The sequence below is a fragment of the Notothenia rossii genome (assembly GCF_949606895.1).
Source record: "Notothenia rossii genome assembly, chromosome: 7".
Lineage (NCBI taxonomy): Eukaryota > Metazoa > Chordata > Actinopteri > Perciformes > Nototheniidae > Notothenia > Notothenia rossii.
Genome location: NC_136905.1, coordinates 17,375,470 through 17,396,785, shown reverse-complemented (window position 1 = coordinate 17,396,785; position 21,316 = coordinate 17,375,470). Strand labels below are relative to the sequence as shown.

The 21,316-nt window shown below is 41.7% G+C and overlaps 3 protein-coding genes across 5 annotated transcripts in view; 1 reads left to right on the top strand and 2 right to left on the bottom strand.

Annotated features, from left to right (window-relative positions):
* Window positions 1-161: 161 nt before the first annotated feature.
* khdc4 (KH domain containing 4, pre-mRNA splicing factor) lies at window positions 162-8,639 on the bottom strand. Its single transcript, XM_079640138.1, has 14 exons — window positions 8,463-8,639; window positions 7,861-8,044; window positions 7,127-7,255; window positions 6,945-7,024; window positions 6,794-6,846; window positions 6,527-6,705; window positions 5,761-5,972; window positions 5,032-5,092; window positions 4,689-4,749; window positions 4,151-4,413; window positions 3,928-4,071; window positions 3,168-3,277; window positions 1,875-1,960; window positions 162-960 (listed from the first exon to the last, which is right to left on the bottom strand). The coding sequence occupies exons 1-14, from the start codon at window positions 8,489-8,491 to the stop codon at window positions 734-736; spliced, it is 1,818 nt and encodes a 605-aa protein (XP_079496264.1). The 5' UTR covers window positions 8,492-8,639; the 3' UTR covers window positions 162-733.
* A 91-nt stretch (window positions 8,640-8,730) lies between these two features.
* kcnj14 (potassium inwardly rectifying channel subfamily J member 14) overlaps window positions 8,731-21,316 on the top strand; it is a 32,640-nt gene continuing 20,054 nt past the window's right edge. Inside the window, exons 1-2 of one of the 3 annotated variants that reach the window (XM_079640139.1) lie at window positions 8,818-8,865; window positions 9,726-9,789. The gene's annotated coding sequence lies outside the window, so the exon portion shown is untranslated. Of the gene's footprint in view, window positions 8,866-9,725; window positions 9,790-15,812; window positions 15,864-21,316 lie in introns of those variants that run through there. The other 2 variants (XM_079640140.1, XM_079640141.1) reach the window with 2 other exon arrangements.
* Window positions 16,089-19,708, bottom strand: uts2r3 (urotensin-2 receptor 3). The gene is made up of 2 exons (XM_079640144.1): window positions 19,528-19,708; window positions 16,089-18,078 (listed from the first exon to the last, which is right to left on the bottom strand). Exon 2 carries the CDS (start codon window positions 18,015-18,017, stop codon window positions 16,875-16,877), a length of 1,143 nt encoding a protein of 380 aa, XP_079496270.1. The 5' UTR covers window positions 18,018-18,078; window positions 19,528-19,708; the 3' UTR covers window positions 16,089-16,874.

The following is a 21,316-nucleotide window of genomic DNA, read 5'->3' as shown; positions in this document are numbered from 1 at the left end:
ATGTTTTTCATGAAGATAAGGTCTGTTTTTGGTGATTTGCAGCAAGTTTGTCACTTAATCCACTTTTTATTTTGGCAAGCAGAACTGTTGACAGATTTTGGCAGATGGGAGGTGTTGATGATGTGAAAAAAATAGACCTTACAAAGAAAGACAAGCTCAAACACAGCAATAAATTAAGTTTATTTATTTCATAAAAGCATGAAATAAATTAAATAGGTTTACTACATATTAGTCCAATATGATCTGTACAAAATCACCAGAAAAGGAAGAGTTGGTGTCACTGACTTCAGGACAGGGAGTAAGGAAAGGGGGTGACAAAGTACAAAAAGCTGTACTAGGGATAAAAAGAAAAAGTGATAAGTGATGTGCAACATCAATGCCTTTAGATATTGTTTTGTAACAAAGTAACACTTTCCAACACTTCACTTGGCATTGTTTTCCGGACCATTCTAAATAAAACTGCAGGCAGAATATCGCTCAGCTGACCATCTCTATACAGCCACAAAATATTTTGGATTGTCCTTCCTGCAAGTGTTCATCCTCAAACTATAATGTCCTAAACAAACAGTCCTCCAAAACATTAGAATGCCCATTTCGACCCAAGCACTAAGTCAATGCTGCAACCAACACGTAGGGAGTCATCCCTGTGATGAGTGGAGGAAAAAAGACGGTTTGGGTGAACATCCTGTAAGACTCGGCACAACGCACTGAGGGAGTTTAGATTCTTCCTGTTTTAGGGGGCCATCCAGAAAGGCATGGACTGCTGCTGTGGCTGTGTTTTAGCACGGGGGAGCGGTGGAGGAGGGCAGTGGTAGCCCTGAGTCCAGCCTGAGGAGGAGGGGGGGGCTGCCCCAGGGTTACCTTGCCATGAGGCTTTGGAGGTTGAGTGGTCCTCCTCTTCATCAGAGGAGTCGCCGCTGTACGCCACCAAACCAGTTTTCATTCTCTTCACCGAGGGCTCTGAAAGAAGAAGAGAGGAAGCACGCAGAAGAGAGGAAGAGGCGGCACATTTGGAGAGAGAAACATGGGGAGAGAAAAAAACAACACAAAACAGCAGCAACATGTTTCCAATAGGACAGATTTAAGTTCATTATTACAAACACATTTTGGGAGAAACAAATAGTTAATAGATTTAAATCATAGTTTGTCAGCAGGGTAGAGGAGAGGGAAGTCATTCGCCATTGGTTGGTGGGGAGCGACAGTGTGAGGGCCGTCCAATCGAGCGGCAGCGTAGCATGACGAGTCGTACCCCACCCCCAATCAGAATCCAGCATCATCCCAAAGATACATGGAAGAGAAGAAGAACACAGGGAAAAAGAGAAAAACACAAAAACAGGAGAGATTCTTGTTAGTGAGGAAAGCAAAAAGAAACTATGGACAAACCCCGGACTGATTATGTCATCAGAACGGGACGGCAAGGTTGACTCGATTTATCAGACAAAGGATTGTACAATGCACAAAAGAGGTTGATTCATAGCTCCGCCTCACTATCTGGAGATTAATAGTCACAGCAGCAGAATCCTGCAAGGATCATAAGAAGCCCAATAGAGAGGGTGGGGGTATTTATCTAATCTGCCACAAACACTTAATATATAAACCCAAAGAAATACAAGCTTTTTAGGGCCAGCTAAGTCTTCTTTATAAATCTACTTGGGCTGTATGTAACATATACAGTATACCTCTTCAATACTTTCAAGTAAAACCACTGAAGTGGCCCCGGAGAGGATTTACAGGATTTACATTTTCCTCTTGCGGCCCTACATTAAGGCTGAGAATAGATCCAGGCTGAGCTTATAAAGGACACAGTCCACAGTCAGGAACTGTGGATTTGGATTTGGGCAGGGATTTGTCAGTCCACATGATAATGCCCTTACCCACGGGGCCTTGCGGTGCTCTTTTCTCCTCCATCTTGGGTCTCACTCCGTTCACAGGCAGCAGGGGTGGAGGCATTAGCTGCCGACTGGAGAACCAAAGAGAAATGGGGTGAGTTAACTCCGCTTACTGGCACATTATTCATATAATCAAGAGATACAACCATTGCAATTTACTTGGCCAATTCCATTATCTGATATTTTTGCCAATTCAGATTCTCAGACCTAGAATTGACAGCATACACATTGGCAACCTCTCTTTCACTGAACATTTCAATTCAATCATACGGTACGGTAATTTTCGGACTATAAAGGCGCACCTGAATATAAGCCGCAGCAGCTAAATTGAATGATGTGTACATATATAAGCCGCACTGGACTATAAGCCGCAGGTGTTTTAATGTTTAATTACCATATGTAAGGGTTCGTGCACAGAGGGGATTGTCGGGAAAGAGATGGCTGTTTGAGGAAGCTCCCATTTATTAACATTTCAACAAACAAGTTGCATATTTGCATAACATATTCAAGTGTTACCATTTAGTGCAATAGCAGCTACAGAACATGTATTGTGCTGTGTAAACTGTACTGTATCACATAGCGTTTCAGACACACAAACTTTTCAACTTTCAAACTTAAACGGTGCGCTCCCAGCGCACGTACCGGCAGTGATCAACAGCTGTGGTTTTCAACCAGTGGTACGGGGACAAACTGTCTCGCTCTCGTAATGTCTGTCTGTCTTGCTCTCGTTCTGTCTCTCGTACCACTCTCGGTTCCACTTTTACTTTTGCGCGCTACCTGTCTCACTCTTTTCCGGCCTCCAGCTTTTCCTGCTGGAGCCCGCCGCTTAAAGGTGGGGGGCGCGGACCGGCCATAGAGCCCATAGAGTTAAAGGTGGTGGACTGTAACCTGTAAAATCCATAGATTTAGGAGGTCCCCTAGTGGCCTTTAGCTGTAACAATCCATAGATTAGCCGCACCGTTACATAAACCGCAGGGTCGAAAAATGGGGAAAAAGGCGCGGCTTATAGTCCGAAAATTACGGTACATACATTTCTTTATAATGGCACTAAGTTACAGGACCTTAAGGATGTCAAAGCCTTGTTTTTTTTTTAAAAAGGTCCTTCCATGTCAATTCGGACTTACACATGTTGAGGAACTTCCAAAGCGATGACATAATATGAGTTTGTTGCTATGACATAATTGTCTGTGCGTAAATTATGCATAAGAATGATTGGGTCTGATCATTGGCTGATGGGTGGTGGCCTTTCTTAAACAGATATAACAGAACTCTGTGTACCTGTCCCTCTCACTCGGTGGGCCAGAGGAACTCTGTGTTGGGGGTCCTGCAGTCTCCGGGCTGCCCACTGGGAAGCCTGCACCTAAATTAGTCATATGAATGGGTCCATGCTATGAGCAGAAAAACACACAGGCGCAATTAGCACACATCCTTCACTAAACCCTTTCCTGACACTAACTAATGTGTCTCAACTTTATCAGTACCAAAGGCAAAAATCATTGTGAATAGCTTACCACAAGTCTGATTACTCAGACATTGTCCCCAGCCACTATGAAAGATTCTTGAAGCTTATCAGTATTAAAAAGACCTTTTTCTGAAACTCCGTATTAAAGACAAAGATAAACTGGAAATGCACAGCAGCAGGAAACAGCCATGCACTCTTAACCAATGAAGGTCAAGTATTTAAAGAAAGGAAAATGGAATGGTATTAGATAAATCGCCCGAGAGCTTTGATATGATGGGCTGATTCAAGTGATTTAACACACACATGCACTTCGGTCAAAGCATTGGGATATAAAACAAAGGCCAAGAAACTATGTGAAAAAAGGACTAACCATAATTTAGTCGATTAATCGGCCAATTGTACATAAATTGATTAATCAATCTTTTGACCTATAAAATGTCAGGAAATAGTGAAAATCGTGACATTATCAAAATGGTTAGTGATGATTTTGCTGTTTATTGACTAATGGCAGCTCTAAACAGAAGGGTGCAAAGTAAAAACCAGCAGAATCATGAGGGGTGTAGAGCTGTGTATTACCTGGTACCCGAGTAGGCCGCTGTTCCTCTCGTCTGGGACCTCCTCTGTGAAGCGTCTCTTCTGAGGTGGGTTGACTGGAGCGGCAGCAGGTGGAGCTTTGGGTGGCGCTGCAGCTGATGGAGGAAAAGGTACAGGAGGAAGAGTCTGCAGAGATGGAAAGACATTTAGTAAGTATTGTTGCTCTGCATGCTACACACGTGTGGTTTCAATGGCTCGATCCTACCTGTGGCATCGTGCCTGAAGCAGGAGGTGCAAGAGCAGGAGCCGGAGCGAGGGAGTGTGAGGGAGCAGGGAGGGGGGCGGGGGGGAGGGAGTACTGAGGAGGCACGCCTGCAGGATGTAAAGGGGGAGGGATAGTGTAAGGGAGAGAGACAGGATGTGGCTGAGGTGGTGGTATAGGCATGGCATAGCCTTGCTGGTATCCAGCGGGGGGGTAATACGGAGGCTGCGGAGGCATTCCATTCACCATTTGAGGCTGAGCAAAGCCTGGAGGAGGAAGAGAGAGAAACAGATGAAGTCAGGCTCTTCCCATCAGCTTCTATCAGCTGTGTTGCCAAATCAAGTGATACATCTAAACCACAGAAAGACAACTCCCGTTAACAACGTATTTATTTACCGACGTCCTTCCAGTCACACGTCGGGTCAGGCTTAATTTTGTTAAAGTAGTAATATAAAACCAGTCTTGCCTAGTACCATCACTGACATGTCCCCTAAAGACCAAATGATGAACACACCAACTTTGAAAAACTGGTATAGTGTACCTTGTTGTGTTGGCATCATTGAGCTCATTTGATTGAGAAAGCGGGAATACTCTGCATGGACCTAGAGGAAGAAAAGCATTGTATGTAAGGCTTATTAGTGGTTCAATTAAAATATAAAAATGTACTATTGATACTGATACTATTATATCATTATTTAAAGACAACGCAAAAAGTGTAAAATCTAACGTGTCTTTGTTATGGAATATTGAATGATAATTAGAAGGGCCAAAGTTGGTTGATAGCTATGATTGTGCTTGGGAGAGTAAGCTTGCATTTGGAGATGTACATGCTCGTTTTGAAAGTATTGCAGTTTAACATTTCAAAGTAACAAGAAATTACTCACCGTCTGAAGCAGGTTCTCACACAAAGTTTTTGCTGCTGCAAGTCCTTCTGGTTTAGGATGACTGGAGAGAAAACAGACTGCATTTAGTTCTACTCCAACTGCAACTCCAACATATCCAGAACTCTGCTGCCCGCCTCCTCACCCACACCCGCTCCCATCCTCCAGAACCTCCACTGGCTCCCCGTACGTCAAATAATCTACTTCAAAGTCCTCCTCATTACTCACAAAGCCCTCAACAATCAGGCCACCCCTACCTCACAGACCTGCTGCACCACCACACCCCTTCCCGCTGCCTCCGCTCATCAGAAGCCAACCTCCTATCCATCCCCACCCGCACCAATCACCGGACCTGGGGGGACAGAGCCTTCTCCGTTGCTGCCCCCTCCCTCTGGAACTCACTCCCACAACCCATCAGAGACTGCACCGACCTCACCACCTTCATAAAAACTCACAAAAACTCACCTCTTCAATCTGGCTTTTAATGTGTGATTGTTTTTGTATTATTTGACTTTAACTTTAACGATATATTTATTTGTTGTTTCTTTCTTTTCTTTTCTCTTCACTATTATCTGTAAAGGGTCTTTGAGCACCTGTAAAAGCGCTAACAAATTCAATCTATTATTATTATTACTGAACCTTTGTGCTCATCCAGTTCATATTATTGCACAAGCAGGAACCCTCTCTGAAAAGCAGATGTTCTTAATCTTTATTGATTAATAGGACACCCACCTGATGTAGATGTACATGGGTTCAAAGGCCTCTCGTCCAGAAGCAGGCTCTAAACAGCCTGATCCTTTTCCTCTGAGGAAGACTTTGGCCCCAGTCTCAGCCTGGATGTGCTGCAGGTACGAACACCCGGGGCCCTCCACACGCTCTTTGACCACAAACCCCAGGATAGCGTGCTCCAGGCCCACAAAGAGTTTATCTTGAACATAATGCATCTGAGAAAGGAAATGTATCATAAAAGGCATAAATACAACTATATCCTTCGCTGTAGGCAAGTACATATATTGTGCAACACTTTCATTTCTTACTAAGCTTTTCATGGTAGTATCATCTAGGAATACTTCACGTTTGTTTGAAAAAACAAAACGTTGTCTATACTGACATGAATAAAAAGCATGTCACCTAACCGCATACACTGGGTATTCACATGCTTCTTCATGTAATTGTCACAAATCTCAACAAACACCAATAGCATTTGAAATGCAGAATTTAACTGCACAAAAGCTGTTATCATAGACAACAACAGACAACAATATTAACCACTATAAGTTGGGGCTAATGTCTGTTTTCTTTAGAAAAAGTGTCATGTGATAGGAGGATGACAAACCGGAAAAGGCCGTTTGTAAATGATAGTCCCAGGAATTAAGTGTTGGTGAGTGTGTCATCATTAATTGTTGTCTACGTTTCTGCATGTCCAGAATAAACACTAAAAGAGTGGATGTACCCTTAGTTCACAAGTTGTAAGAAGACAAAAGAAAGCCGGACTCACCCCGGACTGAAAGTGTGGTTTGTGGTGGGTTATGGGGGGCAGTGATGGAGGAGGTAGGTTGTGCTGCTGGTAAACTGTGACTGAAGCCCCACCAGGGGGGAAAGATGAAGAGGATGATGAGGCAGTTGCAGCCTTCACCACACCGTTGGTGATTATCTCCTTGATTCTGTTAACTGCCCCTGGATAATGAGGGGGAAATAAAACGTTAGTCTTATCACATCATATATGAAGACATACATCATGAAAGACTTAGGAAAAAGTACTGACTGTCGACAAGCTCCCTAGTCTGTCCTTGGACATGCAGATACAGAGGTCGATCCCTGTGGAAAAAGAGAGAGGTTGTGTTAGATATAATAACTAAAGCAGCAGGATAACTCGTTTTTTGTATCAGTATCTGAAAATAATAGGCGAGAGTCACCCTGGTAACGCTTTGCCCTTCTCATCTGCCGCCATGTAACGGCCTCTGGTTGATACGGCAGCACCACTCACTTTACTGATCTGCAAACAAACCAGTGAGATAGGATTCATGTCAATAGATACTCCACAAAGTCAGTGAAGATTGTAATTCTGTGAAAGGTGATTGTTTGTTCTGCTGCTGACCTCATCCTGAGTTTGTCCACGTGTCAGCAGATTCCGGCAGTTGATCGGGACGTCGTTGATCTCCACCTCAGCGACGACCAGGTCATCTTTGGCTTTTGTTTGAACTGGAGGCTTCCAGACACCCACAGCCTGAGAAAGGGTAGTCAAGAAATAAAGTATGAGTCACTCCAAATTAATTAGGGCCACTGTCACAAAAAAACCAGACCATGCGAATAATTTGTGTTTAACATTGTGATAACACTGAATAATTATTTTACAACATAAATAGCAGTTGTTGAAGAAAAATGTTCAAGACAGCAATGTGCAGATATTTGTGATTTATATTGGGACCCAAGAATATCAGTTTCTGCCAGACAGTAAGTTAGAAAATGTATGTGTAAATGACATGTTTGCTTGCTTGTTTCCAGTATGTTTATGTGCCATTTTAAAAGTGGTAAGACTATTTTCATGATTATCAGGATCAACATGACATGAAATACTGTGTGGATTTCCCTACTCATTGTTGACAAATGTATAAAATATCACACTATAATGTGTATTCTAATCTTTTTAATTGTTATTGTACAATGCCATGTCTTTTATGCTGCTGCAACACACACATTTCCCAAATTGGGATCGATAAAGTACTATCTTATCTTATAACATATAGCCCACCTCTATACGAGATACTCCAACAACAGAGCTAATTGTATTTTAAAATACCAGGCATATCTGCACATCACGCTCCTCATTACCTTGTCAGGGGGTCCCGGGACGCCTATCTGTGAGGGTTTCAGTTTTCCTTTAGCTACTAACATAGCATTGATCTTGGCAGCCACCGCAGCTGCAGCATCCAGAGCCCCGGTGGGAGCAGACTCTGCCTCCCCCATCCCACCGGAGCAGGGTCCGGGGCCGGGCTGGTCCCATTTGCTGCGGCGACTGTGTGGACAGAAAAACATGACAGAACAAAACATTAGCACAAGCATTTATAGCTGAACTAAGCCTTTATTTCACTGGTGACCTAAGGTACCCTGAAAACACCTGACGTTAGCCGTTGACTTGTATTGTTGATGTTTTTGAAATCGAAGAAGTGAGCATTTCATTCGTATATGTATGGCTTTTTATGATTTTATTTGGATTTAGTATGCAGAGCAGGCACACTGTTAACCGCTGTTGTATTTTCAAATGTATATAACACGTAACTACAGAATAGCTAGCATGAAACAGCGCGAATCTGCCCGTCAACACTCCGCCATGATTACATAAAGTGGCTGTTAGCTAGCCTGCTAACAGAAGGCATCTAGACGGTCAAATAGCACGATAAAAATATAAAAACTGCCCGTTTTCAAGCACTCACCCGCCGTTTTGGATTCCACCAAATGACATCAATATCCTGTCAAGCGGAAAAGTTCTTCTCAGTGTTCAAATGAAGGTGAAAAAACTATTTTTCTGCACGGTAGTCTGTGCTGGTTGCTATCATGGATGTAGAGAGAATGTTGCTAACCACCACTGGTGCGTACTCGCTGTTTCCGCCTCCGGGTAATGTTGTTTTCTTGCAGTAACTCCACATGGAGGCGCCAGATACCAGCACATATTCAAAGACGGCATCCAAAAGGTTCAGATGTGGTGCTGCGGCCTCACCTGTCCCACCTTTCATCACTTCCGTGCCACCCTTGGCGAGTTTCCCCTGAGGAGGCATCACAGTTTCCATTGGAGAAGACGCCTTGAGCCGAAGGACATGCTTCAGGACATTAGTCAAGGTAGGTGTACTTTATGGAATTACTCAAATAGTTTGTCTTGTACCTTTTGAAACACGTGTCAGGTTTGTGTTTATAAATTGATTTGTGCTGGGACTCCTGACAGATTTGCTTTGTGGGCGTTTGTTATATTAAGGAAAATAACAGTAGAATGCGTCTAGTTAAATGTTCCTTTATTTTGAATGCACGGTTCCTTGGCATTTTTCAGGTTTTACACCAGGGTGAAATTGAACCAATTGGCCTGACATTTACTCCAGCGCCGAATAATATTTTTTAAAACAATTAATTACACATTGGAAATGGGCCTACATGTAGCCTAATTGTGTAATAACCATGTTGTGCTACTACTTTATACTTATTCTACATTTCAGAGGATTTCAAATTTGTATGAGCACTTGTATAGTTTCTAGTTTCTCATTACGCAAATACAAAATGGTTGCATGAAAGGATGCACTACTATACTACGAATCTAGACAAAGTAGTATAACGTTGAGTATAATTACTAAACACACTTAAACTATACTACTTTGTGTATATATATATATATAACTCAAAATAACAAATGGGTAAACATGACAAAAATCTAATAGGGCCATGATATTTAAACCTGTTGAACGCATTTTAATTTGACTTGCTTTCTTTAATTGTCCTATAACCTGCTGGAAACATGGTCACCTCTTTTACAAATGATAACACAAGCTTGTAACCTCTCAAAATGAACTATATTGAGGGTTTTCCAAGCTGTAAACTTAGTGGTTTAGGTGGAGACAGCCAGGCTAAAGGCTATAACCCAACATGTGCAGAGACAGGCCTCAGCATCATGCCGTCCGGGCTGTTCTGATGTTCTGGGTTTCTCAAACTAGGTGTTCAGTTACCGACCACCAGGAGCTCAGAGACGCAGCCAGGAGGTGCAGGTTACTGTGGAAGGTGAGCACGCTCTGTGGGGCCAACATGGATCAATAGATTGAACAAACAGCAGCCCTAGTTGAATTTCTTATGTTCTGTGTTGTAGGGTGATGACGACAGCCTGCTAAACTTTTGATTAGAACCTAGGTCTGTCATGTTGACGTACGAGGAAATGGCTTGTATAAAAGGCTCTGTATTGGGTTTGAATCACAATGGTGGCTTTGTTCATGCTCATCTATTAGGACTGAAGTTCTTACTTTGATTTCCAAAAGTAATTCATTATTTTGAGTAGAATAATTAAGCTTCTTTTGGGTGAAATTATATTTTTTAGGGATTGAATGTATTGTTTTTCTGCAATACTCGCTTTAGAATTTTGGTTGGATCATTATTATTGATAGACAAGAGTTATTAACTTTACTTTTAAATTAATATTTCCATCACTCTTCAAATGAATGATTGAGCTCTTGATAACAGCACTAAAGAACCTTGAGCTTTTGTATATATGTTGAAATTGTAAGTTTTTTATTTATTACATACCCTCCACATAGTGCAACCATATGGCTGGCTATAACCTAGGGACATACATATCTCAGTATTCGTATTGGAATTTAACCATATTTCTTTCAGGATATATACTCTTTACTGCGTGCACAGAGCTTGTTCTGCAGTGTTGAGCCCTCGGGACGGGAGTCGTCCTCCTCTCTGTCACTGTGGTGGGTCAGTTACTGAGCCACCCGAGCTGGAGGTTCAGCTGGTGCAAAGACAGACAAGAGCATGTTGTGCAACGGGGAACACAAGCACCCTTTTTATAGCTCTATTAGTAGGGGTATAAATCTCACGATTTATATTCTTTTGGTCCAGATTTGATTTAAAATCTATTCTTGATTTAGTACATAGGTGTGGTAATTTCAGCATCTATTCCAGTCTGCTCTGCACGAATAAAAGGTAGTATCAAATGATGGATTTAAAGCAGAGTAAAGTGTAATAGATGTATACTTATTTGGATTTATACTATATCAAATAATTGCATTTGATTCTCAGAAAATGTAACTCGGAAACAAATACATTGTAAATAAAAGGATTTGGAATTTGGATTATTCCAAAAAATAATTACAAAATATTGGCCAAACATTTCTGTTCAGTTTTGATATTGAACATTTTATGCTAGATAAACAAATGAGGAGAGATAATACAAACAATCTTATAGTAACGCTGACAGAATATAACCATGAGCCAGCACCCACAATGTGTATATTTAACCATTGTATTTAATTTTGATACAATTTATATACACTGAACAAAAATATAAATGCAACACTTTTGTTTTTGCTCCCATTTTTCATGAGATGAACTCAAAGATCTAAAACATTTTCTATATACACAAAATAACCATTTCTCTCAAATATTGTTGACAAATTTGAAAAAATCTGTGATAGTGAGCACTTCTCCTTTGCCGAGATAATCCATCCCACCTCACAGGTGTGGCATATCAAGATGCTGATTAGACAGCATGATTATTGCACAGGTGTGCCTTAGGCTGGCCACAATAAAAGGCCACTCTGAAACGTGCAGTTTTGCTTTATTGGGGGGGTATGGGGGGGTCCGAAAACCAGTCAGGTTTAACCCTAACCCTAACATGTCACCCACTGACACATTACAACATGTTTTAGGGTTTAAACAGTCAGGTTTAACCCTAACCCTAACATGTCACCCACTGACACATTAAAAAATGTTTTAGGGTTAAACCTGACTGGTTTTCGGACCCCCCCAGACCCCCCCCCCAATAAAGCAAAACTGCACGTTTCAGAGTGGCCTTTTATCGTGGCCAGCCTAAGGCACACCTGTGCAATAAACATGCTGTCTAATCAGCATCTTGATATGCCACACCTGTGAGGTGGGATGGATTATCTCGGCAAAGGAGAAGTGCTCACTATCACAGATTTTTTCAAATTTGTGAACAATATTTGAGAGAAATGGTTATTTTGTGTATATAGAAAGTGTTTTAGATCTTTGAGTTCATCTCATGAAAAATGGGAGCAAAAACAAAAGTGTTGCATTTATATTTTTGTTCAGTGTATGTACTGTTCTCCTTCTGTCTTTTTATATATTTAACTTTTAAGAAACTATGCCAACATATGATAAAGCAGATTAAGAAATATTTGTTTAAAAAAAAATATATATATATGTTTTTAATTCTTGATGTGGAGCTGTAATGAACACGTTTTGCACAAACAGTTGTCAGCTGTCTTAATCTACTGAAGAGGGTTAAAAAACAATGTTTGGTTTCAAATATGAAGTTCTTATATTTCACCCACAGGTGGTGCTGTAATTCTAAACACCATGCTGTTCAATCTTCCACCTGGCTCTCAGATAGGAAAGTCATGTTACAGCTGTTACAATTACTGTTTTTACTTATTGCCATAACTTCAATACCTATAGATTCATGTTTAATTTTGACACAACTGAACAAAAATTCTCATAGCTGCCATTCCTTTCTTTAAGACTCACATTCTGCAACTAACAGTTCTTTTTATTATAAAGAAATCTGCGTATTATGTTCATAGTTTTGAGTGTCAGAATAAAATACCCATTAGCATTTCTTAATGTCCAAGGTTATGTGTTGAAATGTCTTTGTCTGACTAACACGCCATAACACCCCAAAAATAAGTTTCTGTAAATCTTCCAAATCAAAGGGTTGGAACTAAGTTTAGTATTTCTTCTTCAAAAGTTTGTATGGAAATAGTTACGGTTAAATGTTTAAACTTATCGTTTTCGCACTTATTCACAATAATCCACACTGGCTTCTATTATTGAACTGTGCCATGGAAATACATAATGTCCCTCCTCAGTCATGACCCCCATGCACAAACAAACCATGGGGCTCAGATGAGTGAAGTGTCAGAAGGTCAGAGGTCAGGGGAGCTTGACGCCTGAGTTGACAGGGATGACTGTTTACAGGCAGCGAGGAGGAGGAGAAAGGGGGGCACAGAGGGAAGGTGAAACTCAGGGAGAGGGAGAAGGAGCGACGTTGGCAGACGTGCCATGTTTACTGTCTTTCCTAGTAAGAGCCCAAGTGTGAACCGTAATGTGTATGTTGGTTGATGTAACCTCCGGCCTTCAAGGCACACAAGCCTGGGCCTCGCCTGATCCTGGCGGCTGACACTGAGGTGTGAAGTCAGGGTACGCGATGGGGAGGAGGGCGCCTCATGGTGAGGTTGCCATGGATTGAACAAAGAAACACTGTGAGCTTCCAGATTTCAACCACAGTTTTTTTTAATACCATGTTGACTACATGTGCGGTATCGTAAAACTTGAACTGATTTGTTTGATTTAAACAGATGTTACAGAAGGTTGGATGTCTTTAAAGTTGATTGAGTTAATTTGTGGATATTTCAGTACCACCTAAGAGTTTTTGTTAATTACAATGCAAAAACTTTGACTTATTAGCGTCATAAAACGTGAGGCCATGCAGAGGAATACCTATGCCCTTCCTTTGCCTATAGACTATAGGAAAAGGAAGAAAGAGTGGAGGGGACAAAAAGTGATTGAGAGAGGGAAAACAGATGGGAAGATTGAATTTTAGAGGGCAGGCGGAGGAGGAGTGTGAAGGAAATCTTTTTTGTGTATGTCTGGAGAGAATGGGAGCCTCTTATACACCTCACAGCGTGAATTTGGCCCGGGCTGCGGGTTCGTCTCGTCTACCCAGCGGGGGGTTTTCCTGAGCGGGCTGCCCAGGGGAGGGGCACCTGCAGCAGCCTCAAACACTGGTCAAGAGGAGAGGCGGGGCGACGGCTGTGGGATGGGAAGATGCTTGATGATTCCAGGAAACGGACATGTGCTGGATTTATGAAATCTTCAGGTGGAACAGAGCGACGTTCCCACAAGAAAATATTTATCCTTGTGTTTTCCCCGTAGATGAGAGTCTAGAGAAGTACACTGCCTGAATCTCAGGACAAAATGAAAAGCTTCTATTGCGACTACAGACAAAAGTTATGATTGGAGCGAGTCGGTAGGAGCTGGCAACTACCAACACAAACAACACAAAGTTTATAGATGGACCAGCCTGCCAACTGAGACAATATTTTCCATCCATTTGGTTGGGTTGACTAAACACCATGTATTTGAAGTTTATCAAACACTCAGTCATCCCCGTAGACCTGAGGCAGAACTTAATCATCTGATATATTACGTTTTAGAATATGCAGTCTCCCAAAACCTGTCCACCATGCAGACTCAGGAAAATCTAAGCTTGCTGTGCATTAATATCCACACCGGTGCTAAGTGTCTTCTTTGGAAGGATTTCATCTTTACACAAGCTACGCCCTCCATCTTCTGTCATTTTGGTATGACCCAGGGGTCCAAAAATCACCATGTCATATGAGGGCTCATGATTTCAAACATACATGGAGCTGGCTCTTTGTCTACAAGAAATTCCATTTAAGTGGGTAAATGTGCTGAGAGGGCCTCAGTTGTCTGTGAAAGGTGGATGGATATTGCATTAACTTCACAACAGAAGCCCCCCCTGTGGTGTGGCCGCACAGAGCTCTGGATAACAACTGCAGTGGGAACGTTACGCTCAGAGGTAGCCACAGGTAAATGGAAACACATGGTAGGCAGTATGGACTACAGTAGGGCCCTACAGCCTCAGAAAAATTGGCATCACAGTGCAGAGAAACATGCAAGCTGCCTTGACAAATGCTTTTGGTATGCGTCCCTCAAACCTGTTGGTATTACCAATGTAGCTTCTCCTGCTGCCCTCAGGTTATCTTCTACTCAGTTAATGTTTCTACATAATTACACTTTATGTGCAAATAAATAAACCTACACTATAATTATGTTTTCCTAGCATTATTCAAGTCTCATTTTACAATGCATTTAACATGAAATCACTCAAAGTCCATTACCTGGTGATTATGGACTAGCAGATGGTATTGCATGTCAAGTCAAAACACAGTAAACCACAGTTAATAGAGCTTAATGGTGCATATGTTTTACCTGGGTGGTCAAAGAAATATATCTTTACCCAGTGATGAAATTAGAAAATGTAACTGATCACTGTCCCTTCTTAATGTGCTCTGTCCGAATTACATGGAGGTCTGGAATATTATTCAGAGTCTTTTCCCTTTGAGTACTATATTGTTGTTTTTAAAATGCGGATTTACATTTTATTTTTTATTTATGGGAATGAATACATTATTAAACATTTTTGTATTGAGGACTTACAGCTTTTGATTTATTTTATGTAAAGTTGTCTCAGGTTTTCTACTGTTCAACTTGAAAAACATTTTAAATTTGTATTTTTAGAACCTGAGAAATTATTTGATAAAACAATTTAGACAATTAATGTTCTTGTTTATTATGGATAGTTTTATTTATAAGGTTGTATATGCTTACGGGGAAGTTCACATCCGTCATCACAGATGCAGATATGCTGAAAAATGTAAGAAATTAGAAAATAAATTATGGAGAAATGTTTGAATGGGGGAGGTAGTACATGGGCCCACAGCGCTAGCATGTGCGCCGCCTGTCGTCCATAAGAAATACATTTAAATAACTTTCGCTAAAAATGACAAAGAGTTAATGTTGTTCTGCGTTGAATTCTGCAAGATATGATTTATCCTGATGAAGTGTCTCATGTGAAGTGTCTCATGAAGTGTCTCTATTTTGTTTAATTTTCTGCAGGTTTGTCTAAAATTCCTCTGCTAGGGCTTTTAAAAAATCTTAATCAGAAGTATGCCGTAGGTGACAAGTAACAAACAATGATGTGCCACAATAGTCTCCTGCTGGACTCGAACTAGAGACCTGCAGTCACATGGTCAGCATCCAAAACCCAAACAACCCCCTCCCTCATGTCCTCTTTTGTCCCATCATCTCATCCCCATCCTTTCTCCTCTGTGTTGAACAACAATATTTGCTCATCTGCGTCAAAGAGCAGCAGGGTTGGAGCTTCAGCACAGTGCAGCCTTTGAGTGGGGCAGACGGAGACAGGCCGCGGCTGAGGGAGACACAGAGACACCAGCCAGCGAGTGTATACACAAGACCGAGGAAGACCTTCCAGAGTCCCTGACACGCTGACACAGACACACAAACAAAACGTGAAAATGCAACTCTTTTTTTTATACTGAGCACTTTTAAGTTTTTGTGTCTTTTTTCTTCGAATATCTAACATATAATCCCTTTGCTTAGCTTCATAATTGTTATCCCTCAGATGTTCTTTTTCACGTCTGTTATTGTCATCTGTTGTGCGTTTTTTGAAAGGCCAAACACTATCAGGTTTTCCTCCTTTTTTCCTAATTATAAGGATCCGATCACACAGTCAATAACCGAAAGCATACTCTTTATTCAAAGCTTTATATTATGCATTATTATAAACACCAGTTACAATCAACACAAGTTGAAGCCATGCAAAGCATTGCATGATTACAAAAAACCCAACATGCAGATCATGATTATATAAAAAGTCAGTTGTTTTAGATATGTCGGGGTTCAGGGGAAGAAAACAAAAGACTGTTGACATGCTCCAACATAATTCATTAAGTCAACAAACACTGTCTCAGAAAAATGTCCCAACAAGGTTCTGACCAGTCTCAGACAGTTGTTTAAAAACAAACATCATCCTAAAACATTTCTGAAAACAAGCAGAAGTGAATCAGGGTTTTACTGGAAATGCTTGTGCATCGCAACATACAGCACAAAACTCCTCCCTTCTATTATTACTGCATACAATACAGGATTCTGTTTATTAAAAACCTTCCTCTGTTATAAAATCTCTTGATTTGGGTAAGTTACTTTGCAGAAGTAATTACTGTAGTAAGCACTTGTGTTAGCAATGCCATTGTGGTTATTTGCTTTACCATAATACAAAATATAACGTCATTACAACACTTATCATATGACCATCAAAGTATGGAAAAGGATAAAGCATTCATTACATCTTACAGAGATTGTCCTTTTGATTGTCTCCAAACAGGAAGTATTTTCACAAAGCATTTATACAAAGTGCTATCATTTGCTAAAGACAAATCAATGATCTTTGGTTCCTATTTTTGAACTCATATTGCATATACAGTACATGGTTGTCACATTATTTGTTAGAGAAAGACACACTACTGCATCGGACTGCTCTTACGGCACAGCTGATTTGCTGATGTCGGCGCCGGCCGGTTGCGTCTTCGTTTCCCAGTCAATAGTGTGTAGAAGAATGGATTTACACATGAGTTTCCATATGTCAGTCCTGTGAGGATTCGATTGACTGTCACCTGCGTCCCTACTGGAACTGTCCGCAGCATGTCGGGCTGGTAGAGAGGCAGCAGCTGCCAGATCCAGAAAGGAAGGAAGCAGGCCCAGAAAGCCAGGACAATACCCAGGATGAGGAGCAGGACTTTGGGTTTGGGGGCACGGGGAGGACAAGCCGAGCTGCCCCCACTGGCCCAGGCTGGCCTAGTCTGAGACACCCAGTAAAGCCGGCCTAGAGTTGCATAAAGTGCTCCAATGGCCAGCCCAGGTCCGAGGATGCTGGTGCAGAAGAGCACGCTCAGATAGGCCTTGGAGCTCTGCTCGTCCCAGGCTGGCACACACAGCTGGCCCTCCTGGTTCTCCCCCTCCTCCAGGTGCAGAGTGATCATCATGGGCAGGCTCAGGGCCACAGCCAGGCCCCAGGCCAGGCCCACACGCAGCAGGCTGGAGGAGTTCGATGAGGAGGTGTGCAGGGGATGTGCCACCGCCCTGTAGCGGTCCAGACTCATGGCGGTGAGGGTGAAGATGGAGGCGTGCATGGTGAGGAGGTCCAGGCTCAGGAGGAGGCGGCAGCCCGGCTCCCCGAAGGCCCAGCCGGACGCCAGACTGTCATACACGATGAAGGGAGCGGTGAAAAGGTAGAGCAGATCAGCAAGAGCAAGGCTCAGCACCTGGAGGTGAAGAGAAGAGGAGGGAGAGGAAGAGGAGATGGGGGTGGAGGACGGGGAGGAGTTGGCGAGGCATGATGGCACAGGTACTCTCATTAGGCAGCAGGTCGGTCCTGCTCCACGCCGTCTACTTCTCCTGCGCCTCAACAGAAGGCCCATAGTGTACAGGTTTCCTGTGATGCCCATCAAGGAGAGGAGGGAGAGGAGGGAGCAGAAGAGAGCTGTGGAGGCAACGCTGGGTGATGGGGAGAGGGAAGGGGAGGGGGAGGGGGAGGGCACAGAGATATTGGGGATAATAGGGAAGGTGTAAGGAGACGGTGGAGGCAAAGAGCCTGAGAGGTCCATAATGTTAAATTATATAAAGGTTCAAGATTAAGAGAAAGCAGGAGTGACTTTCATAAGGGATCTTTTTCAGGTTCAAAGTAAAAGAAGCAGAGGAGGGGTGGTTCAAAAGGGAAAAAGGGGAGAGAACAAACATAGATTTTGTTAATTTACATTCATAATTTCCTCTTTGATTTATTCTCTGGTTTCTGACAATGTTATTTGTTTGACTCAGTTCTTAAGGACAGCACAGCTAAAACTGATTTAATCTCTTGAGGGTGTTGCAAAGCGATTTATGTGAATCATGAGACCAGATAAAGTAAATAAAGTCATATAAACATATAGTAGAAATGAAAATGTCAGCAAAACGAGGATGGTTTATGTTTGAGATACCTGCTCTGGCTGGCACAGCCTTTACACTTTTATAGTTTCACAGAGAGCCAGGTGCGACAGTCATGGTTTTAGTAAAATAATTGGATTTTCGGAGTAGGAGGGCTCGAACTGAAGGCTGTAAATCTGGAAACGTCCCAAAGCCTGCTCCTTCTTAAGGTCAGCAGTCGGACAACAATTAGGCTAATTGGAACACAAAAAAGTGTGAGAAACATTAAAGAGCTAAAACGACTTATATATTTTTGTGCACACAAATTCTTAATGGCAATGGTTTCGTTAAGATTGCTGAGATTTATGTTGTGCGTTTTTACGCATCGGTGGTTTGGATGTGGACCAGTGCGTGACATTTTGCCGAGTCAGCGGATAGCGCAGTGAGGCGGACTGTTTGACTTTATTTAATTTGAAAGGATGAGCTGATATTTTAGCCTGATACAGATTTCTGCACCGGGAGAAAAGCGAGAAAATATATTTAACGATGTTTCTTGTGGTGTTATTCTGCCGGTCGTGAGACGAGCTTATTGCTTTACTTCAAGACTGATGGTTTTGTGGAGAGGTGTCATTTAAAAAAACATCAAAGCAGACCCGGGGTGCATGACAGAAACGATCTGTGTGACACATGGTGACCCGGGCAGCACCGGGGTTAAGAGCTACTGAGGAGCTGTGGAGCAGCAGCCGAACCCCCGCGGGGCGCGCGCCTCATACCTCACCGGCTCGCTTTAAATAACAGCTGTTCGCCTTTTCATAGCGACAGCTTTGTTAGATACCTTATACCAAATTCCATTTATTCTTAGACGCAAATACATTGTATACATTTTAGTTTGATATTTTATCCAAAAAAAACGCACCAAGCCACATCATTCAATAAGCAGGGAAACGCAACATATCTTTGATAACATTGCGATTTTACTCAAAATAAAAACTAGGCTATTTTAGGCCACATATTTAAGGAGAAAAGTGGTTTCATGTTAAACTTCTTTATTCATATGTCAATATTAATCTCCTGATAAACAGTTTACTTAAGGCTTTCTGTTGCATAACGGCCTGCATTTGGGCCCTATGAACGCTAAAGAAACAACGTGTAATCCAAAGATCAAATCGCATATATGAACCAGTGAGTAATTCGCTAGATGTATGTAAAGCCTACCTTAAAACATTTTAATCCCGGACGCTGAAAAATAAATACTCCATGGATTTGTTTTGAGGAAAATCTCCGTTCCCATTTTGGAATATCCCTCAGAATTCTTCAGGCCGGAGATTTAGGATTATTTATCTTCAGCTGGAGGAGTATGTGGTGACAATCTGCCTCCAAACTTCTCTGCACTGTGTCCTGATCACTGCAGTCTGTGATGTGTCTGAGTCAAGGGGAGAGCAGTGTGTGTGAGTGGAAAGGGGGTGGGATGGGATGCTGAGAGAGGGGGCTTCTCCTGCATAATGAATATGAATATGTGTTGGCCTGATGGGGTCCAGGGGACCCCACTTTATCATTAGGAAGTGGAATATTTAACAATGACCTTCCTGTTTTTTTTTTACAAATAATAAAGTAGATAGCAATTACAGGAAAAGTCAGATTTTCCATATCAAATGGCATTTGTGGTCTAAATCTACGGGAAAATATTACAGAATCAAACTTTTAAAAACATTCATACGATAATTACAGAGAGCAGTTTACAGTTGCTTTAAATTATGACTGCTGCAGCCCACATTTCTCCTGAGTAAGGCTATAAGAATTTGAAGTAAACCGATTAAAATAATATGTTTTATAATAGTTTTACATTTTTTATTTTATAGTCATGTAAGGGATTGGGGTTTACAGAATGTTTGGTCACGCTTTGATGACTCTCTAATGGTTTCAATACATTTGAGCCAGGCATAAATCTAACTAGGCTAGGAATTTCCACAAAACGCAAGAATCTGACCATAAATGGTATCGTAACATCATATTTTGGCAAAATAATTGTCTGCTGTATAAGTCACAATTTATTGCGATGGGTTTATAAAACCTGGGTTTATTGAGTTAACACTGCTGATGTACTTTAATGCATATAGCCTTCTTGATCTCACAAAAGATCAAGATAAACTATAAAATACATAATAAAAAAACAACTTTTCCAATAGTACCAAAAATAAAATGATGCATTCATTGTCTACACATGCAGCTTCAATGAAAAATAAAAAGCATTACTGTGACCCCTAACAATAGCACATCAGTGGAGAGGCATAAAAGACCTGGATGGTGATCTGTGGCTCCTTCTTGTACTCTGGAGTGTTTTTCTTGCTAGTACAGACCGTATATTGAATTGGCAGTTAAAAAAAACAATTTCTGCAAACCCAAAGGTCATGGGGTTACTCCCCAGAAAAGCGGCAATCAAAAGCCATGTCAGATTGTCTTTGACACATTTTTGATTATGGCCTCCTTTTCTGATTTATACCTGAAAAATGAAAGAAAAAATATGAATCTGCACAGATATTTCTTTCAGTAAAATTGAATTTGACTTTGTTGAGTTCGGACTCCATTTTGAAGGACAGGGAGACAAACGTGCTGAGCCAGCGTATCATCGGTATTTGCTGTCATTTCATGACGCACAGCAATAACTAATGCACTTCAACTCTGACCCAATGTCAATAGCACATCAGTTCATGTTCAAACACAAGGCGCCTCACACCCCCACGAGGGATTTACACCATGATTTGGTGTTTATATTTTAGAGGGAATTAATTATCCAGTATACTTGCCTGTATCAACATTTTTCCATGTCAGAGAAAAGTTTAACTGGTCGATCTAATAAGTGGCCTGACCTCAAGCTCTGACAACATCAGATAATAAACGGGTCTTTCAGTTATCAAAAGCAACTTGCCTGTTATCCAACGAGTTGTTTTTGGCCAGGCCGTCGTAGAACCCACAGCTGTGGTTTGCCAGCTTCAAGAAGCTGAAC